General features: G+C 41.6%; 2 protein-coding genes across 2 annotated transcripts; both read left to right on the top strand.

Annotated features, from left to right (window-relative positions):
- The first annotated feature begins 3,436 nt into the window (after positions 1-3,436).
- Positions 3,437-7,769, top strand: LOC146370035 (uncharacterized). The gene is made up of 8 exons (XM_084909354.1): positions 3,437-3,542; positions 4,366-4,490; positions 5,231-5,635; positions 5,726-5,813; positions 6,220-6,348; positions 6,823-6,882; positions 7,201-7,439; positions 7,553-7,769. The coding sequence occupies exons 1-8, from the start codon at positions 3,503-3,505 to the stop codon at positions 7,709-7,711; spliced, it is 1,245 nt and encodes a 414-aa protein (XP_084765480.1). The 5' UTR covers positions 3,437-3,502; the 3' UTR covers positions 7,712-7,769.
- A 7,846-nt stretch (positions 7,770-15,615) lies between these two features.
- Positions 15,616-17,191, top strand: LOC146370036 (inward rectifier potassium channel 13-like). The gene is made up of 2 exons (XM_084910661.1): positions 15,616-16,132; positions 16,629-17,191. The coding sequence occupies exons 1-2, from the start codon at positions 15,616-15,618 to the stop codon at positions 17,189-17,191; spliced, it is 1,080 nt and encodes a 359-aa protein (XP_084766787.1).
- Positions 17,192-18,318: the final 1,127 nt, after the last annotated feature.

Here is an 18,318-nt window from a genome sequence, read left to right on the forward strand (position 1 = left end):
ACACACCACGCGAAAGTCAGGGCTGCGCATGGTATTAATGTGACTCAAAAGTTGTCTCAGACTCAATGCTACAAACACGTAGCATATAAAGCAACGCCAAATCATGTTGGAAGCTAGTATGTTTCATTCGGTAGCGCGGGCTGCAGTTGTGCCGTAAAATAACTCGTTACCATGGTTAAACGCGCCTGCTAAATTGTCGTAAATGTGGGGGATAAACTAAATTATTTTTTTATTAACCTATAATAATTAACGTTATTTTGCAATATGTCTGTGAAGGTTCTCAGTCATCCAGGTCATCGTAGTCAAAGGAGCTTGCAAAGAAAAGCGTCTGGACTTCTTTAAGTTACTTGAAGACGTTTCACCTCTCATCCGAGAAGCTTCTTCAGTTCTAAGGTCAAATGGTGGAGAGTCCCAGATATAAACCTAGTGGGAGTATCCCCCCACAGAGGGACAAAAGGACCCCCTGATGATCTTCTAATCGCCTGAGCCAAGGTGTGAAACTGGGTGTGGGTCCCAATCAGCCAGAGTTTCGGGTGTGTTCATTGTGAAACCTGGCCCCACCTTATCATGCGAATTCCTGAGGTCAGATGGCCCAGGATGTGAGTGGGCGTTAAGGCGTCTGGGAAGGGATCTCAAAACTGGATTATAGATGGCAGAGAGTTGGTGTCGTAAACCCCCGCCTCTGTTCAAAGATGGTCGCTCACAGTGGACATAGATGGCTTCTTTCACTCCTCTTTCAAACCATCTGTCCTCTCTGTCCAAAATGTGAACATTGGCATCCTCGAAAGAGTGTCCTTTATCCTTAAGATGCAGATGGACTGCTGAGTCTTGTCCTGTGGAGGTGGCTCTTCTGTGTTGTGCCATGCGCTTGTGAAGTGGCTGTTTGGTCTCTCCAATGTAGAGGTCTGGGCATTTCTCGCTGCACTGTACAGCATACACCACATTGTTAAGTCTGTGTTTTGGCGTTTTGTCTTTCGGGTGAACCAGTTTTTGTCTGAGCGTGTTGCTGGGTCTGAAATGCACCGGGATGTCATGCTTGGAGAAAACTCTCCTAAGTTTTTCTGATACATAGGGGATGACAATGTTGTTGCGTCTGTCCTTCTTATCCTCCCTCGCTGGTGTCTGGTCTTCTTTTCTGTGCCTCTTTGCTGACTTTAAGAACGCCCATTTAGGATAGCCGCACGTTTTGAGTGCTTCCTTTACATGTGTGTGTTCCTTCTTTTTTCCTTCAGGCTTAGAGGGAACATGTTCTGCCCGGTGGTGTAGGGTCCTAATTACTCCAAGTTTGTGTTCCAAAGGGTGATGGGAGTCAAAGAGGAGGTACTGGTCCGTGTGTGTGGGCTTCCGGTAAACTTCGATGTTGAGTTTGCCGTTCTCTTCAATGTGCACAGCGCAGTCCAGGAAAGGCAAACAGTTGTCCTTTGTGTCTTCCCTGGTGAACTTGATGTTTTTATCCACAGCGTTAATGTGCGCAGTGAAGGATTCCACTTCTTGTGTCTTGATTTTGACCCAGGTGTCGTCCACATATCTGTACCAGTGGCTGGGTACTCTTCCTTTGAAAGAGCCAAGAGCCTTCCTTTCCACTTCCTCCATGTAAAGGTTGGCTACAATAGGTGACACGGGGGAGCCCATGGCACAGCCATGTTTTTGTCTGTAAAAGCCTTCGTTGTATTTGAAATATGTAGTGGTGAGGCAGAGGTCTAACAGTGTGCAAATCTGATCGGGTATGAAGTTGGTCCTGTCCTCCAAGGAGCTGTCTTCTTGTAGTCGTTTTCTGACAGTCTCCACGGCCTCCGTGGTGGGTATGCAAGTGAAGAGAGAGACTACATCAAAGGACACCATGGTTTCATCTGGGTCCAGGGTAAGTTTCTGGACCTTGTCAGTGAAGTCGGTGGAGTTCTTGATGTGGTGTGGGGTGTTCCCCACAAGGGGAGCAAGGATGGTAGCAAGGTGTTTAGCAATGTTATAAGTGGCTGAGTTTATGCTACTGACTATGGGTCTGAGTGGGACAGCTTCCTTGTGGATTTTAGGAAGTCCGTAGATGCAGGGTATGGCATCCCCTGGGTAAAGGCGGTGATATGTAAGGCGGTCAATAATTTTGTCCTTTTCAAAGTCTTGAAGGCAAGCTATAACTTTCTTTTTGTAGCTGCTTGTGGGGTCTCGCTTTAAGGCTTCGTAGGTATTATTGTCACTGAGGAGAGTAGTGATCTTTGTATGGTAATCTGTAGTGTTTAGGACCACGGTGCATCTTCCCTTATCAGCTGGTAAAACAGTGATGTTGTGGTCTTTGCTCAGGGAAGCGACGGCCTTCTTTTCCTGTATTGTGAGGTTGGATGGAGGGACTTTGGCACTGGAGAGCGTGGCTGAGACTTTCATCCTGATTTGCTCTGCTTCTGTCTGTGATAATTTATTAATCCGTATGGCAGATTCTGTGGCTGTGATGAGGTCCACTATGGGCAACTGTTGTGGAGAAATGGCAAAATTGAGTCCTTTGGCTAATACTCTCTTTTCAGGTTCAGTGAGAATCCTGTCTGAAAAGTTCTTAACCCATTTCTCCTGACTGACTTCAGGTGTGTTTTCTTCTCTGGGTTGTGTAGGTTCAGGATGAGGAGTGTGTGTTTTTGAAAGCAAGGTGTGAAATTTCCTGCATTGTCTTTCTTTTCCTTTAGAGTGTTGGGCCCGCTGAGCCTTGTCCACAAACTTGTAAACCTCTTCTAAGATTGGAGAGGGTAGAAGGATTTCCAGTTCCTGCAGGGTCTGGCTGATCTTGATCTGGAGGGCATCTATGGTGAAATGGACCTGTCTTATCCTTTCACTTAAAAGGTGATTTTGTGCTCTCTGTAGAATCAAGTCTGCTCTGTATCCCCTGACAGTGGATCCAAGGCGCAGGCTCTTAGGAACAACTCTGCTTTGTCTACATCTTAGGTTGAAACGGAGATGGTTCCTATAATCCGCTAGTTTCCTTGATTCCCTTTCATACTCCCGCACCAGTTGAAGGGTGTTCCTCCCAAAATGTACGGCAATATGTCTGTGAAGGTTCTCAGTCATCCAGGTCATCGTAGTCAAAGGAGCTTGCAAAGAAAAGCGTCTGGACTTCTTTAAGTTACTTGAAGAAGTACTTGAAGTTATTTTGCAATGCACAGAGACAGTTGTTTGGTTTAAAAACCAATCAATCATCCTTTTAGGATTTTTGGGCCAAAGAAATGTCAGGCAAATTGAAGACGAACTTCGTTTCTGGCTGTCGTGAATGATCTGGTGGACATCTTAAGTTCATGTAGACACGTGCCTGCCACTACTGTCCGAGAGTTCTTTGCATTCGTGTTTCATTGGAAGTAAGTTAAAATGTATTATACAGTGCTCATTTTTTGTACATATTACACTCCTTTCGAAAGTTCTAAATGTTTTGGTGTGTTTATATTGTGTAACGTTGCAGCCGAACAGTGACTGGACGAGGCAAGCTAACGCCAAAAAAGCTAACTAGTGTGCTAAGTAGGCTAACGGCATGGAAGGACTGGATGAGGTCACAGTGTCGGTTTTAAAGGGTAATGTATGCAAATTTTATTTTTAAACAGATTAAATGGACTTATGTTTTACATAGGTGTATGAACACGGAAGTGTGTAAATTACATTATTTTATAAATAATGTCGTTGATGATGTTTAAGTAATGTTTAATGTTGTTTTTTTCCATTTCATGTGATCATTTCCTCATTTTAGGAACATTTGTAGTTATTTGTTTTACTTATGCAAGTGTATTTATTCATCCTTAGAGGTGGATAGTTCTCAGTAACATTTACCAATTTACATTTAATTGATTAACTTTTGGGGAAAAAAGTACTTATAAGAGTAGTTTTACTGCACTATATTTTACACTTTTACTTGAGTAGATTTGTAAAGAAGTAACTGTACTCCACTACATTCCAAAAAGCTCAGTTCCTTTAATAATACCTAAAGCTGGATAAAAATTCAGTGTCCAATATATAAAAAATGAGGTCAACAATGCTACTAAAGTAGTGTGATGATTTGTTTGTCTGTAAACAGAATTTTTCCACAGCAGTTAGCCCAGCAAATATGTTTTTTAATTTAATTAATAAATTTTTTTGAGGAGAATACTTTTTTCTTCTACCTCATTTTATTTTGAAGTAACACTACTTTTACTTAAGTACAGTCTTTTTAGGATGTTGATCATTAGCTCTATACAAAAAACAGTAGCAGACAATAAGGTATTCACATTTCTATACTAAACTAGTTAGCAATAGCAACAAAATTTTAATGAAGTGTCAACTTTCATAGTCTCGTCTCTCATGCAGTTTCCTTTGTAGGGCATAATTTCATCTTGCTATGTTTTTCTTCCAATGTGTTCATAGCTGCAAACATCAGCGAGGGAATGATGGGCACCCTGTCTCGTGAAGACTTGCAGGATCTTTTCCCAGGCCCAGAGAACTTTTTACGGAGAAAAGCTGTCTGGCGTGCCTGTCAGGATGTACTGGAGGTCAGTTTCTCAGTCACTCACCACCTCTTAAAATTGGCATCGTCGTGTTTTTGTTCCTTTTGTAATTATTTTTTTGTTTTAACACCAGTCACCAAATATACCTATTTTATTTTAAGGGAATAATGGAATGAACCTGCTATCAACCTGCTATTAATGAGGGCTGTCAATTGATTAACAAAATGCACTCAGTTAATCACAACACAACTCTGTGATTAATCACAACTAAAATACTACAAACCACATATACTACTGTTACCTGAATTTTCATTTGTATGTTCTTATATAGAATTGAAGGGTGCAATATAGGTAATCATTACAATTTAAGGAGGCAATTTTATAGACTTGTGAAGAATAACACTTTTTTTCTTTTCTTTTTTTACATCAAAATTACGGTATTGAATAAATCAATCTGCAAACCTCAACTTTGAGAAATAAGTCACATCATGGTCAGTCTATGGTCACTTAGTTGTGAATAGAAAATATTGTCTCCCTGAAGCTGCCTTACGTTGTAGGAACCACCGACCATCATAGAAAACCTTTGCAGAGTAACAACCGGTCTGACTGCCAAATCAGTTTACCAGGTTTCTCAACTCTGGAATGTGATCAAACCACCGATTACAACTAGTTTAACCGTGGGCAGAGTTGAATGGCTCTTCACTATCCCCCCCCCCCACACACACACACACAGAGACAAAAAAAAATTTGCATTTTGCTTTTATTCATTATTATTTATTTTACAGGAATCTGGCCAAGATGACTCAAAATCTTCAAGCAGCTCCTCCATTAATGAGTCACCCAAGCAACAGACATCCACTACTGTAAATGCAACTCCTGCAAAATGCACAAGCCCTGAAAAGGTTGTGAAGTTATTCTATCCAGAATATGTATTGCACACTGAGCTTGAGCAAGTCCGCCAACAATACTTTGAGTTGTCAAAGAAAGGTGAAGAGCGCAGCTGCAAAATGTCAAAGGAGCTCAGATGTCGGCTCATCCGAAACACCATGACTAGTATGATTGCAATCCTGAGGGCAAAGGGGGATGGAGAATCGCATAGATACCCATCAAAACCAGAAATTACAGCAATGGCAAAGAGAATAGTGCAGTACTACCCTATGCTACAGGACCAAGGCATCAAGAATACATGGGTAAGTGAAATGCATCCACTTCAATACCAAAGTGTTTCATGTTGGACATTTTAGTAGTGGTTGGAAAAATGTATTAAATGTCCTATACAGGTTACTGTGTACACACAGCTAAACAAAAGACTGCAAAATGTGAGATCCCCCCCCAAAAAGCCACTCCAGATGGGAGACATTCAAAGAGGTAAGGCTGCAACTAATTAATTTTAATTTTAGCAATGATAATTCTGTTATACATTTTCCTCATTAATTGATAAGTTGTTTAGTCAGTACGATGTCTGAAAGTTGTGAAAGTTTTTCCTCTAAAGTCTTCTTTTGTCCACAACCTGACAATTTTAATTTCAACGATAGAGGACAAACAAAAAAGCTAAAATCATGTTTGGGCATTTTATTAAGGAAAGAAAGAAGTGATCCAAAGTGATCAATCAAGTATTTGGTGACCTGCCTTTAGTTTCCTCACCTGTTTTAGCATGAAAGGAAGAAGCACTTTGTGTTACACTTTGTATATATGAAAATGGCTATACAATAAAGATATGAATTAATTGAGTTTATAGTTGATAACTAATTGATTAACTGACTAATCTTTGCAGCTCTGCCAAGAGGCGACGTCTTGATCAGCCAAGTGACGCAGAAGAAATGGATTCAAGTGACTCAACAATCATTCTGGATCTGTCCACAGAAGGGAGGAGCAGCCCAGAGTCGGCCAGTAAAACAAGTGAGTTAGAAGGTGAGTTTCAACTTTACATTTACAAACTGGTCACTGTGTGGTCATCATAAAAAAATAAAACAAATATACCTGCATGTTGAGTCAAGATGGCAGTCCTGACATGACAGAAGTAAAAGGCTTTAAAATGGGCATCAGAAAATGATAACTACATCACATTTTCCCTGTTTTATCATCAGTTTGTTAACATTTCTGTGGAAATTAATGTTAATAAAGTACTGGTATTAATAAAAGCCAGTATATTATAAATTTAAAGAGCTGGGTACTGTGGTGTGTTTATAGTATAAGTCTGTGCAACATCACTGTCTATAACCACTCAGTATATCATGTAAAGAAATGTTTTTAAAAAACAATGTGCCTCACTAGAGGCTTTTTTTTCCTCTTTTTAACTGTTTTTTAATTTAGGTTCCAAACTAATTTTTAAAATGTATTACCCTGACACAAAATATCTCTTTGCTATGTCTTTAAGGAAAAAGGAAAGCACAAAACCTACTTGAAGAAGAACCCTCTACCCTGCCAAGTCCTAATAGTGAGTCCATCCAACTGCCTCATGGCTGTGTGTGTGTGTGCACATCTTTGTAGGGGTGCACTTGTGTGCCTACATATAATTGTACATGATTGCATGACCATATGTAAATTGGCATTTACATGGTAAATATTTTGATAAATGAATAAGTATTTGATAGTTAAGTTCAGAGCTGTAGTTTTTTGTTGTTTTTAAGATTTAACTCCATTAAAGTATAGTCTATATTTTTTTATGGCAGATTTCTGACATTTGTCATTTTAATGACATAAGATTTTTTTTTTAAAGTGAGAGACATTATTTATGTAATTTTGTGTCTTGCAGCAAACAAGCCTGCAGATATCAACAGTCCAGACACCCACTGTCCAGCAACCTTGGCCAAACACTACAAGACCCTACAAACTTTGTTTAAAAGAAAAAACCCAAACCACCAGGATGCCTCTCAGCTCCTGGATTTGGAATTTTCAGCCAGAAGAGCATTCACTGATTCAAATACTATTCGCGAGGAGCACAGACACAAAAAGGTTCTAGAAGCATATCCTTGCTTCAAGGACATTGGACATGTAAGTCATTGTTGAATCCACGTGATTCAAGCCAAACAATGTTTATCATACCAACTTCTTGCTCCTCAGTGATGCATTGACATGTTTGTATTGGTATGCTGAATATTTTATAGGTGATGGAGGAGCTTCATCGCATTTTGGATAAAGAAAATGCCAAATTCATCAATGAACTGAAGGGAAGATGGCAAGATTTCTGCCAGAAGGTGCAGTTTTTTGGTGTATGGAAAAAGACGCTGAAGCCCCCAATGGGAATGGATAAAGGTAAGCAATGATGTTTTGGTGTTATTGGTCATCAGAGTATAGTTTGGATCTTTAAGCATGTTAAAGCAGTAGTCCGTAAAGTAATGTCACTGAGGACAGGAGGAGGAGAATTTGAAATTTTAAAGGCCTAATCCCCCACTCCCCTCTCCTTCTTGAAGGAGCTGAAAGCTGCACCTTTACTAGTTACGCGCAGGGAAAACAGACTCAACGCTACAAAAGGCTAAAAATACAAACCAACAGGCCAGTTTAGGAAAAGGTTGTTGTGTAGGCTCACTACACAACATACAATGTAAGACAAATCCCTTTTTGTTCCCCCTCCCTCCCCTCCTCAGCATTAAGTTTTACAGACTTCCATTAATGCAATGTAGGTCAATGTAGGTGTAGTTAGCATTCAAGCATAAGTCATATTAGCCTACTGTAAACACAGTATACAACAATTATCTACACCATTTAGCATTTTTTAGGTTACTGTGACAAGCTTAAACTATGGATTACAGCTTTAACTTTCATGTGCTAGTGTCTTGTTGTTCACCTTTTCAATCCACGATGGTCGTCACTGGCCAGATATTTGTTGTTGTTGTTGTTGTTGTTTTGTTTTTTTTGATCTTGACGATTTTGTTTAAGTGTGGTAATGAGATGATGATTCTTTTTTCTGTATAGCTGAACAGGCTCTTGAGATCCTACATGTGCTGCCATCAACTGTTCCCATCCACCTCTGCTCCTCCAAAGAGGGCACGGGATGCGAGTGAGGCTCTGGTGCATGTCCTTGAGGTGAGTTGTGTAAAATGTAGCCGTTGTTTTTTGTTTCTGTTCTTTTTGGGACAACAGTATTAAAAAAAAATGCTTCTTCTGATGAGTGCCAAAGTATTTTATATTCACATTTTATATGTTCTAAGCCTTCAAAAGGCACCTAAAACACATTTTTGGAATGAGGGTTCTCACAGGTTAGATCTGTGACCAGTAAATACAAACATGGATGCATTACGTGGTAGCACATTTTTATCACCTCAATGATACCTAATTAAATGTAGCCTTGGTTTTCTGTTTTTCAGGAAGGCTAGACAGATTGGCCAGTAAAGCCAATATGGTCAGATGGACTATAGGAAAGCACTTCCTCTCTCCTTCCACGGCTACTACAGTCCATGTTGGTTGCGATTGATTTTTGTTTGTAATTTGGCCAGGTTAGCCCAGTGTTATAATTAAGGGTGCACGATAATATTGGCTAACATGCCGACATTTTGTGTTTGGTTTGTGCAGTGCAGAGACAGCCTCGCTTTTAGTTAATTTTAAGATTTTAATGTTGAGTTTAGACAGAAGACTATTCAGAAAATAGGCTCTACTGTGAAAGAGTAAATTGACTAAGCTGAGACTGACTAGTTTGGTATAAAAGTAAGAATTGCTTTATTGGGTATTGGCTAGTACAACTGTAAAATATTAGATATAGCTGAAAAATCAAATACTGTGCATCCTTAATGATAATGTTATGGTATTGTTTGAAGAATGTGGTCAAATGTTCATGTTAAAAGCTCTTTGTAATAATAAATGTTACAGGTTGAGGAGTTTTAGCCTAGCAGTGTTTGTCTGTACTTTGCCTGTGCAATGCACATATGTTACAGGTGTGTTTAGTGTTAGATTGGGCAGGGGGAAAAGTCACTGCAAAATGGCTTTCTTTTATGTAGTCCCCTCTGTTTATGGGGTTTTATCAATAAAGTTGTTGCTTTTGAAGTCTATAGTTCTCATTTTTTTTGTCTTATAAGCAGTAGGTAAAAGCCTTGAATATGGGGTAAATGCACTAGAAATAGGGAATTATTACAAAAAAGATTGCCTAATACTAGTAAAAGAATGCTAACTTTAATACATTTTGTCTTGAAATGCCAATTTCTAATCTTATTTCAAGTAAGGTGTTGGACTTAAATCTAGATTGGTGTCACATTTTTAGAACTGAAAATAAGTTATATACACTGAAAACAATGAGGATGATGTTGGGAGGTTTATAGAAAAAATGCTATTTTTGAGGGGAAAATACTTCTTTTGAGCACCACAAACTTATTATGAGACACAAAAACTTCACAACACTAGTAAAATATAGCTAAGAATGAGTTTTTCCAGCTAATTTCAAGATCTCGTAAAGCTTGATTCACTGTCTTATTTCAAGAAATCTTGTCAAGAGAATTTTCACTTGTTCCATTGGCAGATTTTTTCACTTATTTCAAGCAAAAAATATCTTGTATTAAGTTTTTTTTTCTTGTTTTTGGAGGGCCATTTTTTTCCAGTGCACTGATTACCTCAGGTTATTAAATTATTTTCCAGTCACTCAAAACCAATTTGCACAATTATTTTTAATAGGTTTTTGTAGGTATTTGCGTGTGTGTGTGTGTGTGTGTGGAGTGAGAGAGAGATTTTTCAGGCCATGCATCAATGTTTGACAAGTGATAATGTTTTGTGTGTCAAAGTTTTCCTTTCCTTCTGCATACTTTTCCAACTCAGTTAATCTTGGTTTCACAGACTTCTAGGAAAGATTTTGGACAAAGTGTAATCTCCCTTCCTGTTACTGATTGTTACCAGTGGTTGACATATTGTTTTAAGCCCTCTGTGTGCCATGATCCTGGGTCTCAGACCCAGTATTTTGAGCTTGTTCTTTCTCATACTTCTGAGTTGGTTATTTTGTAGTTCTTGGTTGCTTGTCTGATTATGTTACTTCCCTTTCAAACCCAGTCTGTCCCAGTCGTGTCTCTGTTTCGTCATCATCTCCAGTCAGTCACGTCTCCATGTTTTGTTACGCTTTCTGCCTCCTCAGTCGTGTCACCATGTCTGTCTGCTCTCTCTGCTTCCTGTCTCCATGCTAGTCAGGGTTACCCGTCTTGCCTACAGAGGTAGGAAGTAACAAAGTACAATTAATTCAGATAATACATTGATTCTGAATACATTTTACTTTTACTCTCTACATTTTTAAACAAACATCTGTACTTTCTACTCCTTACATTTTCAAAACATGCTCATTACTTTTGTGGGTCTGGGTGGAGTTATACCAGCTTGATACAATGAACCCGATGACCACAGCATTGTAGTTTGTCCTTAAATTTACAGTTTTAAAGGTGCAGCTTTCCAGCTGCTTCGTTTCTGCAGCACACACTGCTCTCCCCTCCTATCGTGGCAACATCCTATAAAGAGGAAACATGATTAGATGATGAGGTCAGGTGTGTGAGTCAGCCTCCACCACACCCTAAACTGCTCCCCTGCAGCTGAGCCACAAACCCCACACTTCCCTGTCTAACCACACCACTTCATAGGTGTTTGCCACTTGGTGATTAACTTTGAGGTAGAAGAAGGGAGTAATATTAGCACTCTGTCTCCCGTTTAGAATTGCCAGAGTCTATCCACTCTGTTGTACAGGCGCTGCTGACTTTGCTGGGCCTGAAGCAAATTTTCTCATGATAACCTTCCCAATGTGTAGCTTTAAAGTCTTATTCAGCCGCTCCACGACCCCCATCAGTCTGAGGGTGGTAGACACTGGTCCGAACAGATTTAATTCCCAGTAATTCACACAGTTCTTTTAGTGTGCAAGACATGAAAGAATTGTCCTGGTCAGTCAGTATCTCTTTTGGGATGCTGACTCAGCAGATGACCTGAGAAAACCCCCAAAAGTTGACTCTGTTCATCTGGATGTTTTCAGTGGGAAAGAACCTGCAGTCAGCTGAGACTGAAGAAGTCACCTGGATGAGTGACGAAACGTGTCTCCCACTGAAAACGTCCAGATGAACAGAATCAACTTTGGAGGTGCTACAATGGAAAATCTTCAGTGGAGTGAATAACTGGAGCTGGCGGGGCCTCATAAGAAGGCTGTGCCATATCGTCCTCCCCAGAGTGTCGGGCGACCCCATGTCTCTGCTGAGTGCAGCGCAGAAGCTGCACACCAGTCGGGAACACATCCCCGGCCAATCTGTCCAGAATATTAAGGGGTGTGTCAGGCGTGGGCTAACTGCAGCCTTTACTCTGTATGTTTTGCTCTTGTATTTAATTTGCAGCAGCACTTTGGGATATTTGTGCATTTCCCCATGCAAGCACCTAACCTCCATCCATTCTGCCTCCAATAATGCCCCGGGTCGAACCAGGGTTTGCATGCACCCCGTATCCACCAAGACCTGGCGTATATCGCCTTGGCACCTCACCGGTATGCTGTATGTGTCACGGGTGTATACTAGAAGGGAAACCCTTTCAAACGGGAAGAGCAGCAAGGGATGATCACGGCATGTGAAACCCAGTTAAAATAGTTAAAAAATAAATACACTTTATTTACAGCATAAAAATACCCTGATCAGGGAAGGGAATAATTAAAAAAACCCCATTAAACTCAGCACAATTTAAAAAAAAAAAAAAAAAAAAAAAAAAAGAGCCTCAGTCAGCGAGCTAAAGTCCCAAGGGTCCCAATCGGGCTCCGCCACACTTCTTGGCCATTAAGGGTCCGCCGAGTCCACCAGTGGGAGCCCAGCCGACAGCGTCCTCCATCGTCTCCTCTGTCACACCGCTGCCGCTAAGCACAGGAGAGCAGTGGCAGTCAACCTTCTTAGTTTCCCGGGGTGTCTTATGAATCTTAACAATTGGGACTTACCCTGCGAGGGCAGAACTCTAAACTCTGCCCGCCGCTGCTACGTGCTCAAATGTATGGTTGGCGTCAAACCGGCGTCCTTACTGCCATCCTCTGGGCCTACTTACTTCGCCCAGCTCAGCTCAGCTCAGCTCAGCTCAGCTGCTTCCCACAGCAGCTACCTGCCGCCTGTTACCACTCCATGGCTGTATCCCAATTCAGGATCTGCAGCCTTAAAGTACGCAGCCTCAACGATCCTCAAGGGCCGCGTACTTATAGACCGCTAAGGCCGGAAGTGCGAGGCTTGTGAAATGGGACGGTCTAGCCTCCGTTGCGCTGCCCAGGTTGCCTAGCAACCATGATACTAACAGCTGGAAACGTGTCATACAGCTTTGTTTGACAGAAATGAAGGAGAAAATCTTTTGTTCATTTGTTTGTTTGTTTCTACATGAGCTTTGATCATTCTCTGTAAGATTAAGCTCAGCTATTGAACGGCGTATGTTTTAAAGTAAAGGCTTTAAAACCAAGTTAGTACAAACGTCACTGATGTCACATAACTTTGCCGACATGTGGCCAACAGGAATGTTTTAATGTTCTTCGTTATTAAACATTTGCACATAAATAAGTGACATCATATTCAGTACTTAAAGTTTACTCTTCGGCCGCCCCTCATCCGCCGTTTTTTTTCAGCAAAATTATCCACACCCACCGCCGCGCTATGCATTCTGGGATATGTTGGGCCACGAAGTCTACACTGCCACGTCCTTGAAATTCAGGGAAATGAAGGCCGCATTTGAGGGCCGCATTTCGAGCAGCCTTCGAATTGGGACAGCCTTCGTCGCGTCGCTGTGATGTAATCGGCCTTAAAATGCGGCCTTTAAGGCTGCAGACCCTGAATTGGGATACAGCCCGTGGCTCTGAGTCCTCTCTTTCATCCAACCCGCCATTATTGGCCTTTGGCAGCCACAAAGGGAGCCCTGATTGGTTGCAGTCCTGTGTGGGCTGACTGTTAGGTGTGCCGCCTTAGTGCTCAGTAGGTGAGGGGGCGGGAGTCTCCCCGTCCACATCAAATAAACACAATAAAAGCTTGCAAAACTGTAAAGATAAAACATTCAACAGAACACACCAAACCCGCACACAACAATACATGCAAAATAATAAAAACCCAGGTTAAAACATGTCAGTTCCACCCTGTGACATCTCCCCCCACAAAAATGTTAGCAGTCCCTGCTACGTGCACCGTTTCCAGTCATGCAGTTCCAGGGGTATCAGCGACAGTCTCCAACCTTATCATGGTCTCGAGTTCCTTTTCTACCCTCCCGAGTAAAATTATAACCAGGTGCGTCACTCCATCCACTGCCACAGGAAGCAATCCCTTCCACGTCCCAATAGCACCCAGGAGACATGAGGCATAAGCCACACTTAGCTGGTCCTGTGGGGGCCTAACCTGGCTTCATGCTGAATCCCAAGCACCGCTGGCTAGCAGCAAATCACGACCCCACAACCCTGCAGCTAACCTCCCATGACACCTTAAATTTGACCTTTTTCTGCTACTCTTCTCGTGGCCTAACACTAATATCTGCGCACACACTGCCCATCACCCTCTGCTCGGGTGGCCCTTTAAACTTCGACAGCCCCGGGACATCACCATCTTTCTGCTCCCCTGTCACCTCAAACTGTTTGAAAACACGTATCCTGAATTGGGTGTATGCTAGAAGGGAAGAGCAGCAGGGGATGATCACAGCAACAGAAAAACGTGAAACCCAGTTACAATAAATACACTTTAATAAATAAAAATAAACTTTATTTACTGATTCGATTCCGATTCACAAGGTCCCGATTCAATTCAATTTGATTCAATTCAATTCAATTTTGAATCAGACAGTAAGAAATATTATAATTCTGATCATTTATCAGTACATTTCCATATTTTTATATCCATGTATAAAAACGAAGCTGAGACTTTATCAGAGGTGTGATCATCACAGCAGAGGCCTTTGTGTCAAAGTAACGGAGGATAAAACAGAAAAACATGAAGCAGATTTTCCTGTTCTGACTTTTTACAGCAGATAACCTTCAAAATATTCTGCAGTAGAACAAAAATGGAAGAAAACCATGAATCAACATGTGAACATGACCTGATGCTGCTGAAGTGAAGCAAAGTTACAGAGGTTTGATTACAGACACAGCTGAGAGTTTTGCAGCTTGGCATTTAAAAAATTTAATTCTTCGGTTTTGAAGAACAGAGGCTTTCTTGTTGGAGGTCATTTTTGTAAAAAAAAAAACCAAAAGCACCTGACATTGCTGTACACAGCTGTAGACCGGTGCGTAATAAGCACCAAAGCACAATAAGCAAGCGAATAATGCAGGAAATAGAGATTATTGATGGTAAACTGGTCTCTGAGTACACTGAGAGAGAGAAAGCTGTGCAGGAAGTAACAGCACGAGTCCGAGGGAATTCATCTTTGTCAAACGTGACGCGTAGTTTTGATCTTTTGCTGCTGGTTCAGTGAATTTTGGTCAGAGTGACCAAACCTGTGAGACGTCTGCTGTCAGCACCCAAAATCGATTTTAACTGCACCCATAGTTACTGTTTGGTCACTTTGATGGACAGTTCAGGTTAATGCGTTAAACTGAGTTACACCATGGCAGCGCTGTTTTAAACCATATTACAAACTGATTCTGGATTACTTTACCTCTGAAGAAATCCCCCCTAACCCTGTTTAGTTGTCCACTTTAGTTATTTTTTTCTGGTTTTTCAGACCTTCTGGTGTTAATGAGCCGTGTAGTGCATACTTTGAACATTTTTAACTTGGTGACTCTCACTGGTATATCTAGATCTTTCAGCTTAATGCTAGCCTTCATCAACATCTCTTTTGAGCCAATATTGAGGCCAATATAAAAATATTTTTTTATATAAAATTTACGTAAGGGAGGGAAAATCGAGAATAAACGCTCCAGAAGATATTACGACGTATCTATTGAGATCTTATTTTTCTGTCACTAAACAGTATAGGAAAAACAGAGAGAAACCCAAGAAATTGACCTGTGCAAAGGTTAACTCGTCATACAATAATTCACCCACAGCTCAGTGCTCTGGCCTCCACCTTTTTTCCATGCCGTCTGTCTCACGGTATGGTTAACTATTAGTATGAGCTAGATGGATAATATTTTACATTTAAATCTTCATTGCTCAGCAGAATTAAAATGTATTTAAAGGATGCCAAGGTTTGCTTTAGTCTCAGATCGATCTCTGTATGGTGACATACAAAAGTCTGTCTGATACCAACTGCTGACATTTTCCAGTAAAGTCATTCCAGGATCACAACTATGACTTCCAAATCCAAGGGTAATGTTCCAGGTGACAAGGCGTCCTCATCTCTACTTCTGTCGTCTCCACCTTATCAGCGCCTGATCACCAAAGAGGGACGCTGTGCTTTTCGTGTCCCTCTGTCTTCTTCAGGCTCACGGAGAAAGTCTTTGCACAGAGCTTGGCTGCTGGCCCTGCAGGACCTGTGGGGACTGCTGGTAAATCTTCGCTGGAGATGGACTCTTCTGGCCTTCTGCAGCTCCTTCGTGGCTCACTGGTTGTTTTTTGCCTGTCTCTGGTATTTGTTGGCTCATCTGAATGGAGACCTTGATGTGCAAGATCACGATGCCCCACCACAGGGGCATGTTGTCTGTGTAAAGTACATTACAAGCTTCTCTGCTGCCTTTTCTTTCTCTTTGGAGACACAGCTAACCATCGGTTATGGCACCATGTTCCCCAGTGGAGACTGTCCCAGTGCCATAGCGTTGCTAGCTGTACAGATGCTGTTGGGGCTCATGCTGGAAGTATTTATCACAGGTAAAGCGCTCATCAGCTATTCTAATTCTAGTTTTAACGTACAAATTGTAAGACAAAAGAGAAGGTAACAGTTTTTTTACTTTGTAAAAAGTAAATGACATTTACAATTTCAGAAGATTTAGGCCTTTTCATGAAATCTTGCAATGATTTACTCGTAAAAAAGGGCATTTTGAAATTTTCCTCATTAAACTGAGTCTATGGTAGCAGTCTCAAATCAATCCCTGCATGCTCAAATAGAGCACATCTGAAAGAGGCATAAAAAGAATCAGGGCTTTATTTCAAAAGTGACGTCACTGTGATTTTATTTATTATTATTTAGTTCAGTAAAAACGGTATAAAAATTGGTCACTTTGTTAATTTCACTTGCTTTGAGACTTGCTGCCTTGCCTTAAATAACAGCAGATCAAATCATTGCATAAGCATTGCTTATTTATTCCTGATGATGTCACAGTATGACATATTTGTTCATGAATGATGTCATTGTCTTAACATTCAGGTGCATTTGTAGCCAAGCTCTCCCGCCCCCAGAAACAAGCAGGAGCCATCCAGTTCAGCCCCCAGGCAGTGGTAGGTCAACACCTGGGCCAGACGTGCCTCATGGTTCGAGCCACCAATCTGCTGAAGCGGCCTCTGGTCGATGTAAAGTTGAGTGCTGTGCTTTACAAGTGTGAAGGTCAGGCTCTCCACCAGACCTCTCTGGACTTCTATTTGGACCATTTGGGCCAAAAGGCATGTCCTTTGTTCATATTCCCACTCACCTTTTACCACCCCCTGGAGCCTCAGAGCCCGCTCTACACTGCCCTGTGTGAGGGGTCCTCCACTAACTTTGAGTTGGTGGTTTTTCTGTCGGCCTTGCAGGAGGGAACTGGTGACTCATGCCAGAAGAGGACCTCCTACCTTCGCCAAGAAATCAAATTAAACCACTGCTTTGCCCCTGCTTTCAGGATAGACTCCCGCGGGAGGTACACAGTGAGCTCCCAGCACTTAAGCACAGCCCCTTCAAATGAGCCTGTGAACAAAGACTCTGTAGAGCAGATCAACAGTGATGGGATGGAGTAAGGATGCTGAAGGAAAATCTCAAGAGATAGTAATTTTCTTTTTTCTCAGGAGGTATTTCACTGAATCTTGTAAACATTAATATATGATTAAGCATTAAAAAAATCAGGTGCACATCAGACACACTGTCAGTACTGGTGCAGGCTCCATCACCATCAAGTCCTCGGTGCAAAACCTAAGGAAGCGTGTTCCTGAGGTCCATATGTAAAGATTTTGTACTTGTAGGAAAATATCTGGAAATGTTATGTTTGTGCATCCATACAGGAGAACGTGTGTGTTCGTAAAAATAATTACACAAGTTGCTTTTTCATTGTTGTTTCGGTCTGTTTGCTTATACAAAGCAAAACAATAGCTGCGTTCATGTTCCGTGTGCGAGTTTCAACTTGCAAGTGCAAGATTGACTCGATTTTCTTCCTTTCAGCTGATTGGTCAATGTCATGGCAGTCACAAATGTAACAATCCAATCAGAGAACAGATGGGTTTGACTATCAGAGGTGTGCTTTACTGAGCTTCAGGTTCTGGGAGGGTAATACAGTTTGAAGATGGATGATGGTGACAGCACTTCTGCGGCTCAGTGTGAGTCACTCTGTGGTGTGACTCACAGCACTGGTCCTGGGTCACCCCTGACTTTGTGTACACAAAGCAATACTAAAGTAATAATCATATTTTTGACCACTGGTATACCACAACCTAATCCATGTGGTATACCAATGGTACACTGCTACCAAAAGTTAAGGGACGTAGCTGTCGCTGTCCTCCAGCTTCAGACTGCTTTAGCCTTCCACAACCTGAAAAGCGCCCCTCCGACAGCCAAGCCCATCTGTTCTCTGATTGGACTGTTAAATTTGCTAGCTCCCCTTCTGATTATGCCAGTAACTTGGGCATATTACTGGGTAGCTCGTTTAAATTTGCCAAGTGTTTGCTGTACTGAGGTCTAGTTTTCATCAGCTGCGCCTCATTTCAAAGGCTAAGCACTATATGCCGCATAAAGATCTGGAGAAACGTATTCATGCATTCATGACTTCCAGGTTGGACTACTGCAACTCTCTTTACATTGGCCTTTCCTCCTCCCTTCTCCTGAGATTGCAGACTGTCCAGAATGCGGCGGCACGCCTTTGGACGGGTAGCAG

The sequence above is a fragment of the Perissodus microlepis genome, chromosome 17 (assembly GCF_051167445.1).
Source record: "Perissodus microlepis isolate ML-2025 ecotype Zambia chromosome 17, ASM5116744v1, whole genome shotgun sequence".
Lineage (NCBI taxonomy): Eukaryota > Metazoa > Chordata > Actinopteri > Cichliformes > Cichlidae > Perissodus > Perissodus microlepis.

Coding starts and splice junctions, on each gene's coding strand:
- LOC146370035 (XM_084909354.1), top strand. CDS start 3,503: ATGGAAGGACTGGATGAGGTCACAGTGTCGGTTTTAAAGG. Junction 3,543..4,365: donor CACAGTGTCGGTTTTAAAGG/GTAATGTATGCA, acceptor ATGTGTTCATAG/CTGCAAACATCAGCGAGGGA. Junction 6,883..7,200: donor TACCCTGCCAAGTCCTAATA/GTGAGTCCATCC, acceptor TGTGTCTTGCAG/CAAACAAGCCTGCAGATATC.
- LOC146370036 (XM_084910661.1), top strand. CDS start 15,616: ATGACTTCCAAATCCAAGGGTAATGTTCCAGGTGACAAGGCGTCCTCA. Junction 16,133..16,628: donor GCTGGAAGTATTTATCACAG/GTAAAGCGCTCA, acceptor CTTAACATTCAG/GTGCATTTGTAGCCAAGCTC.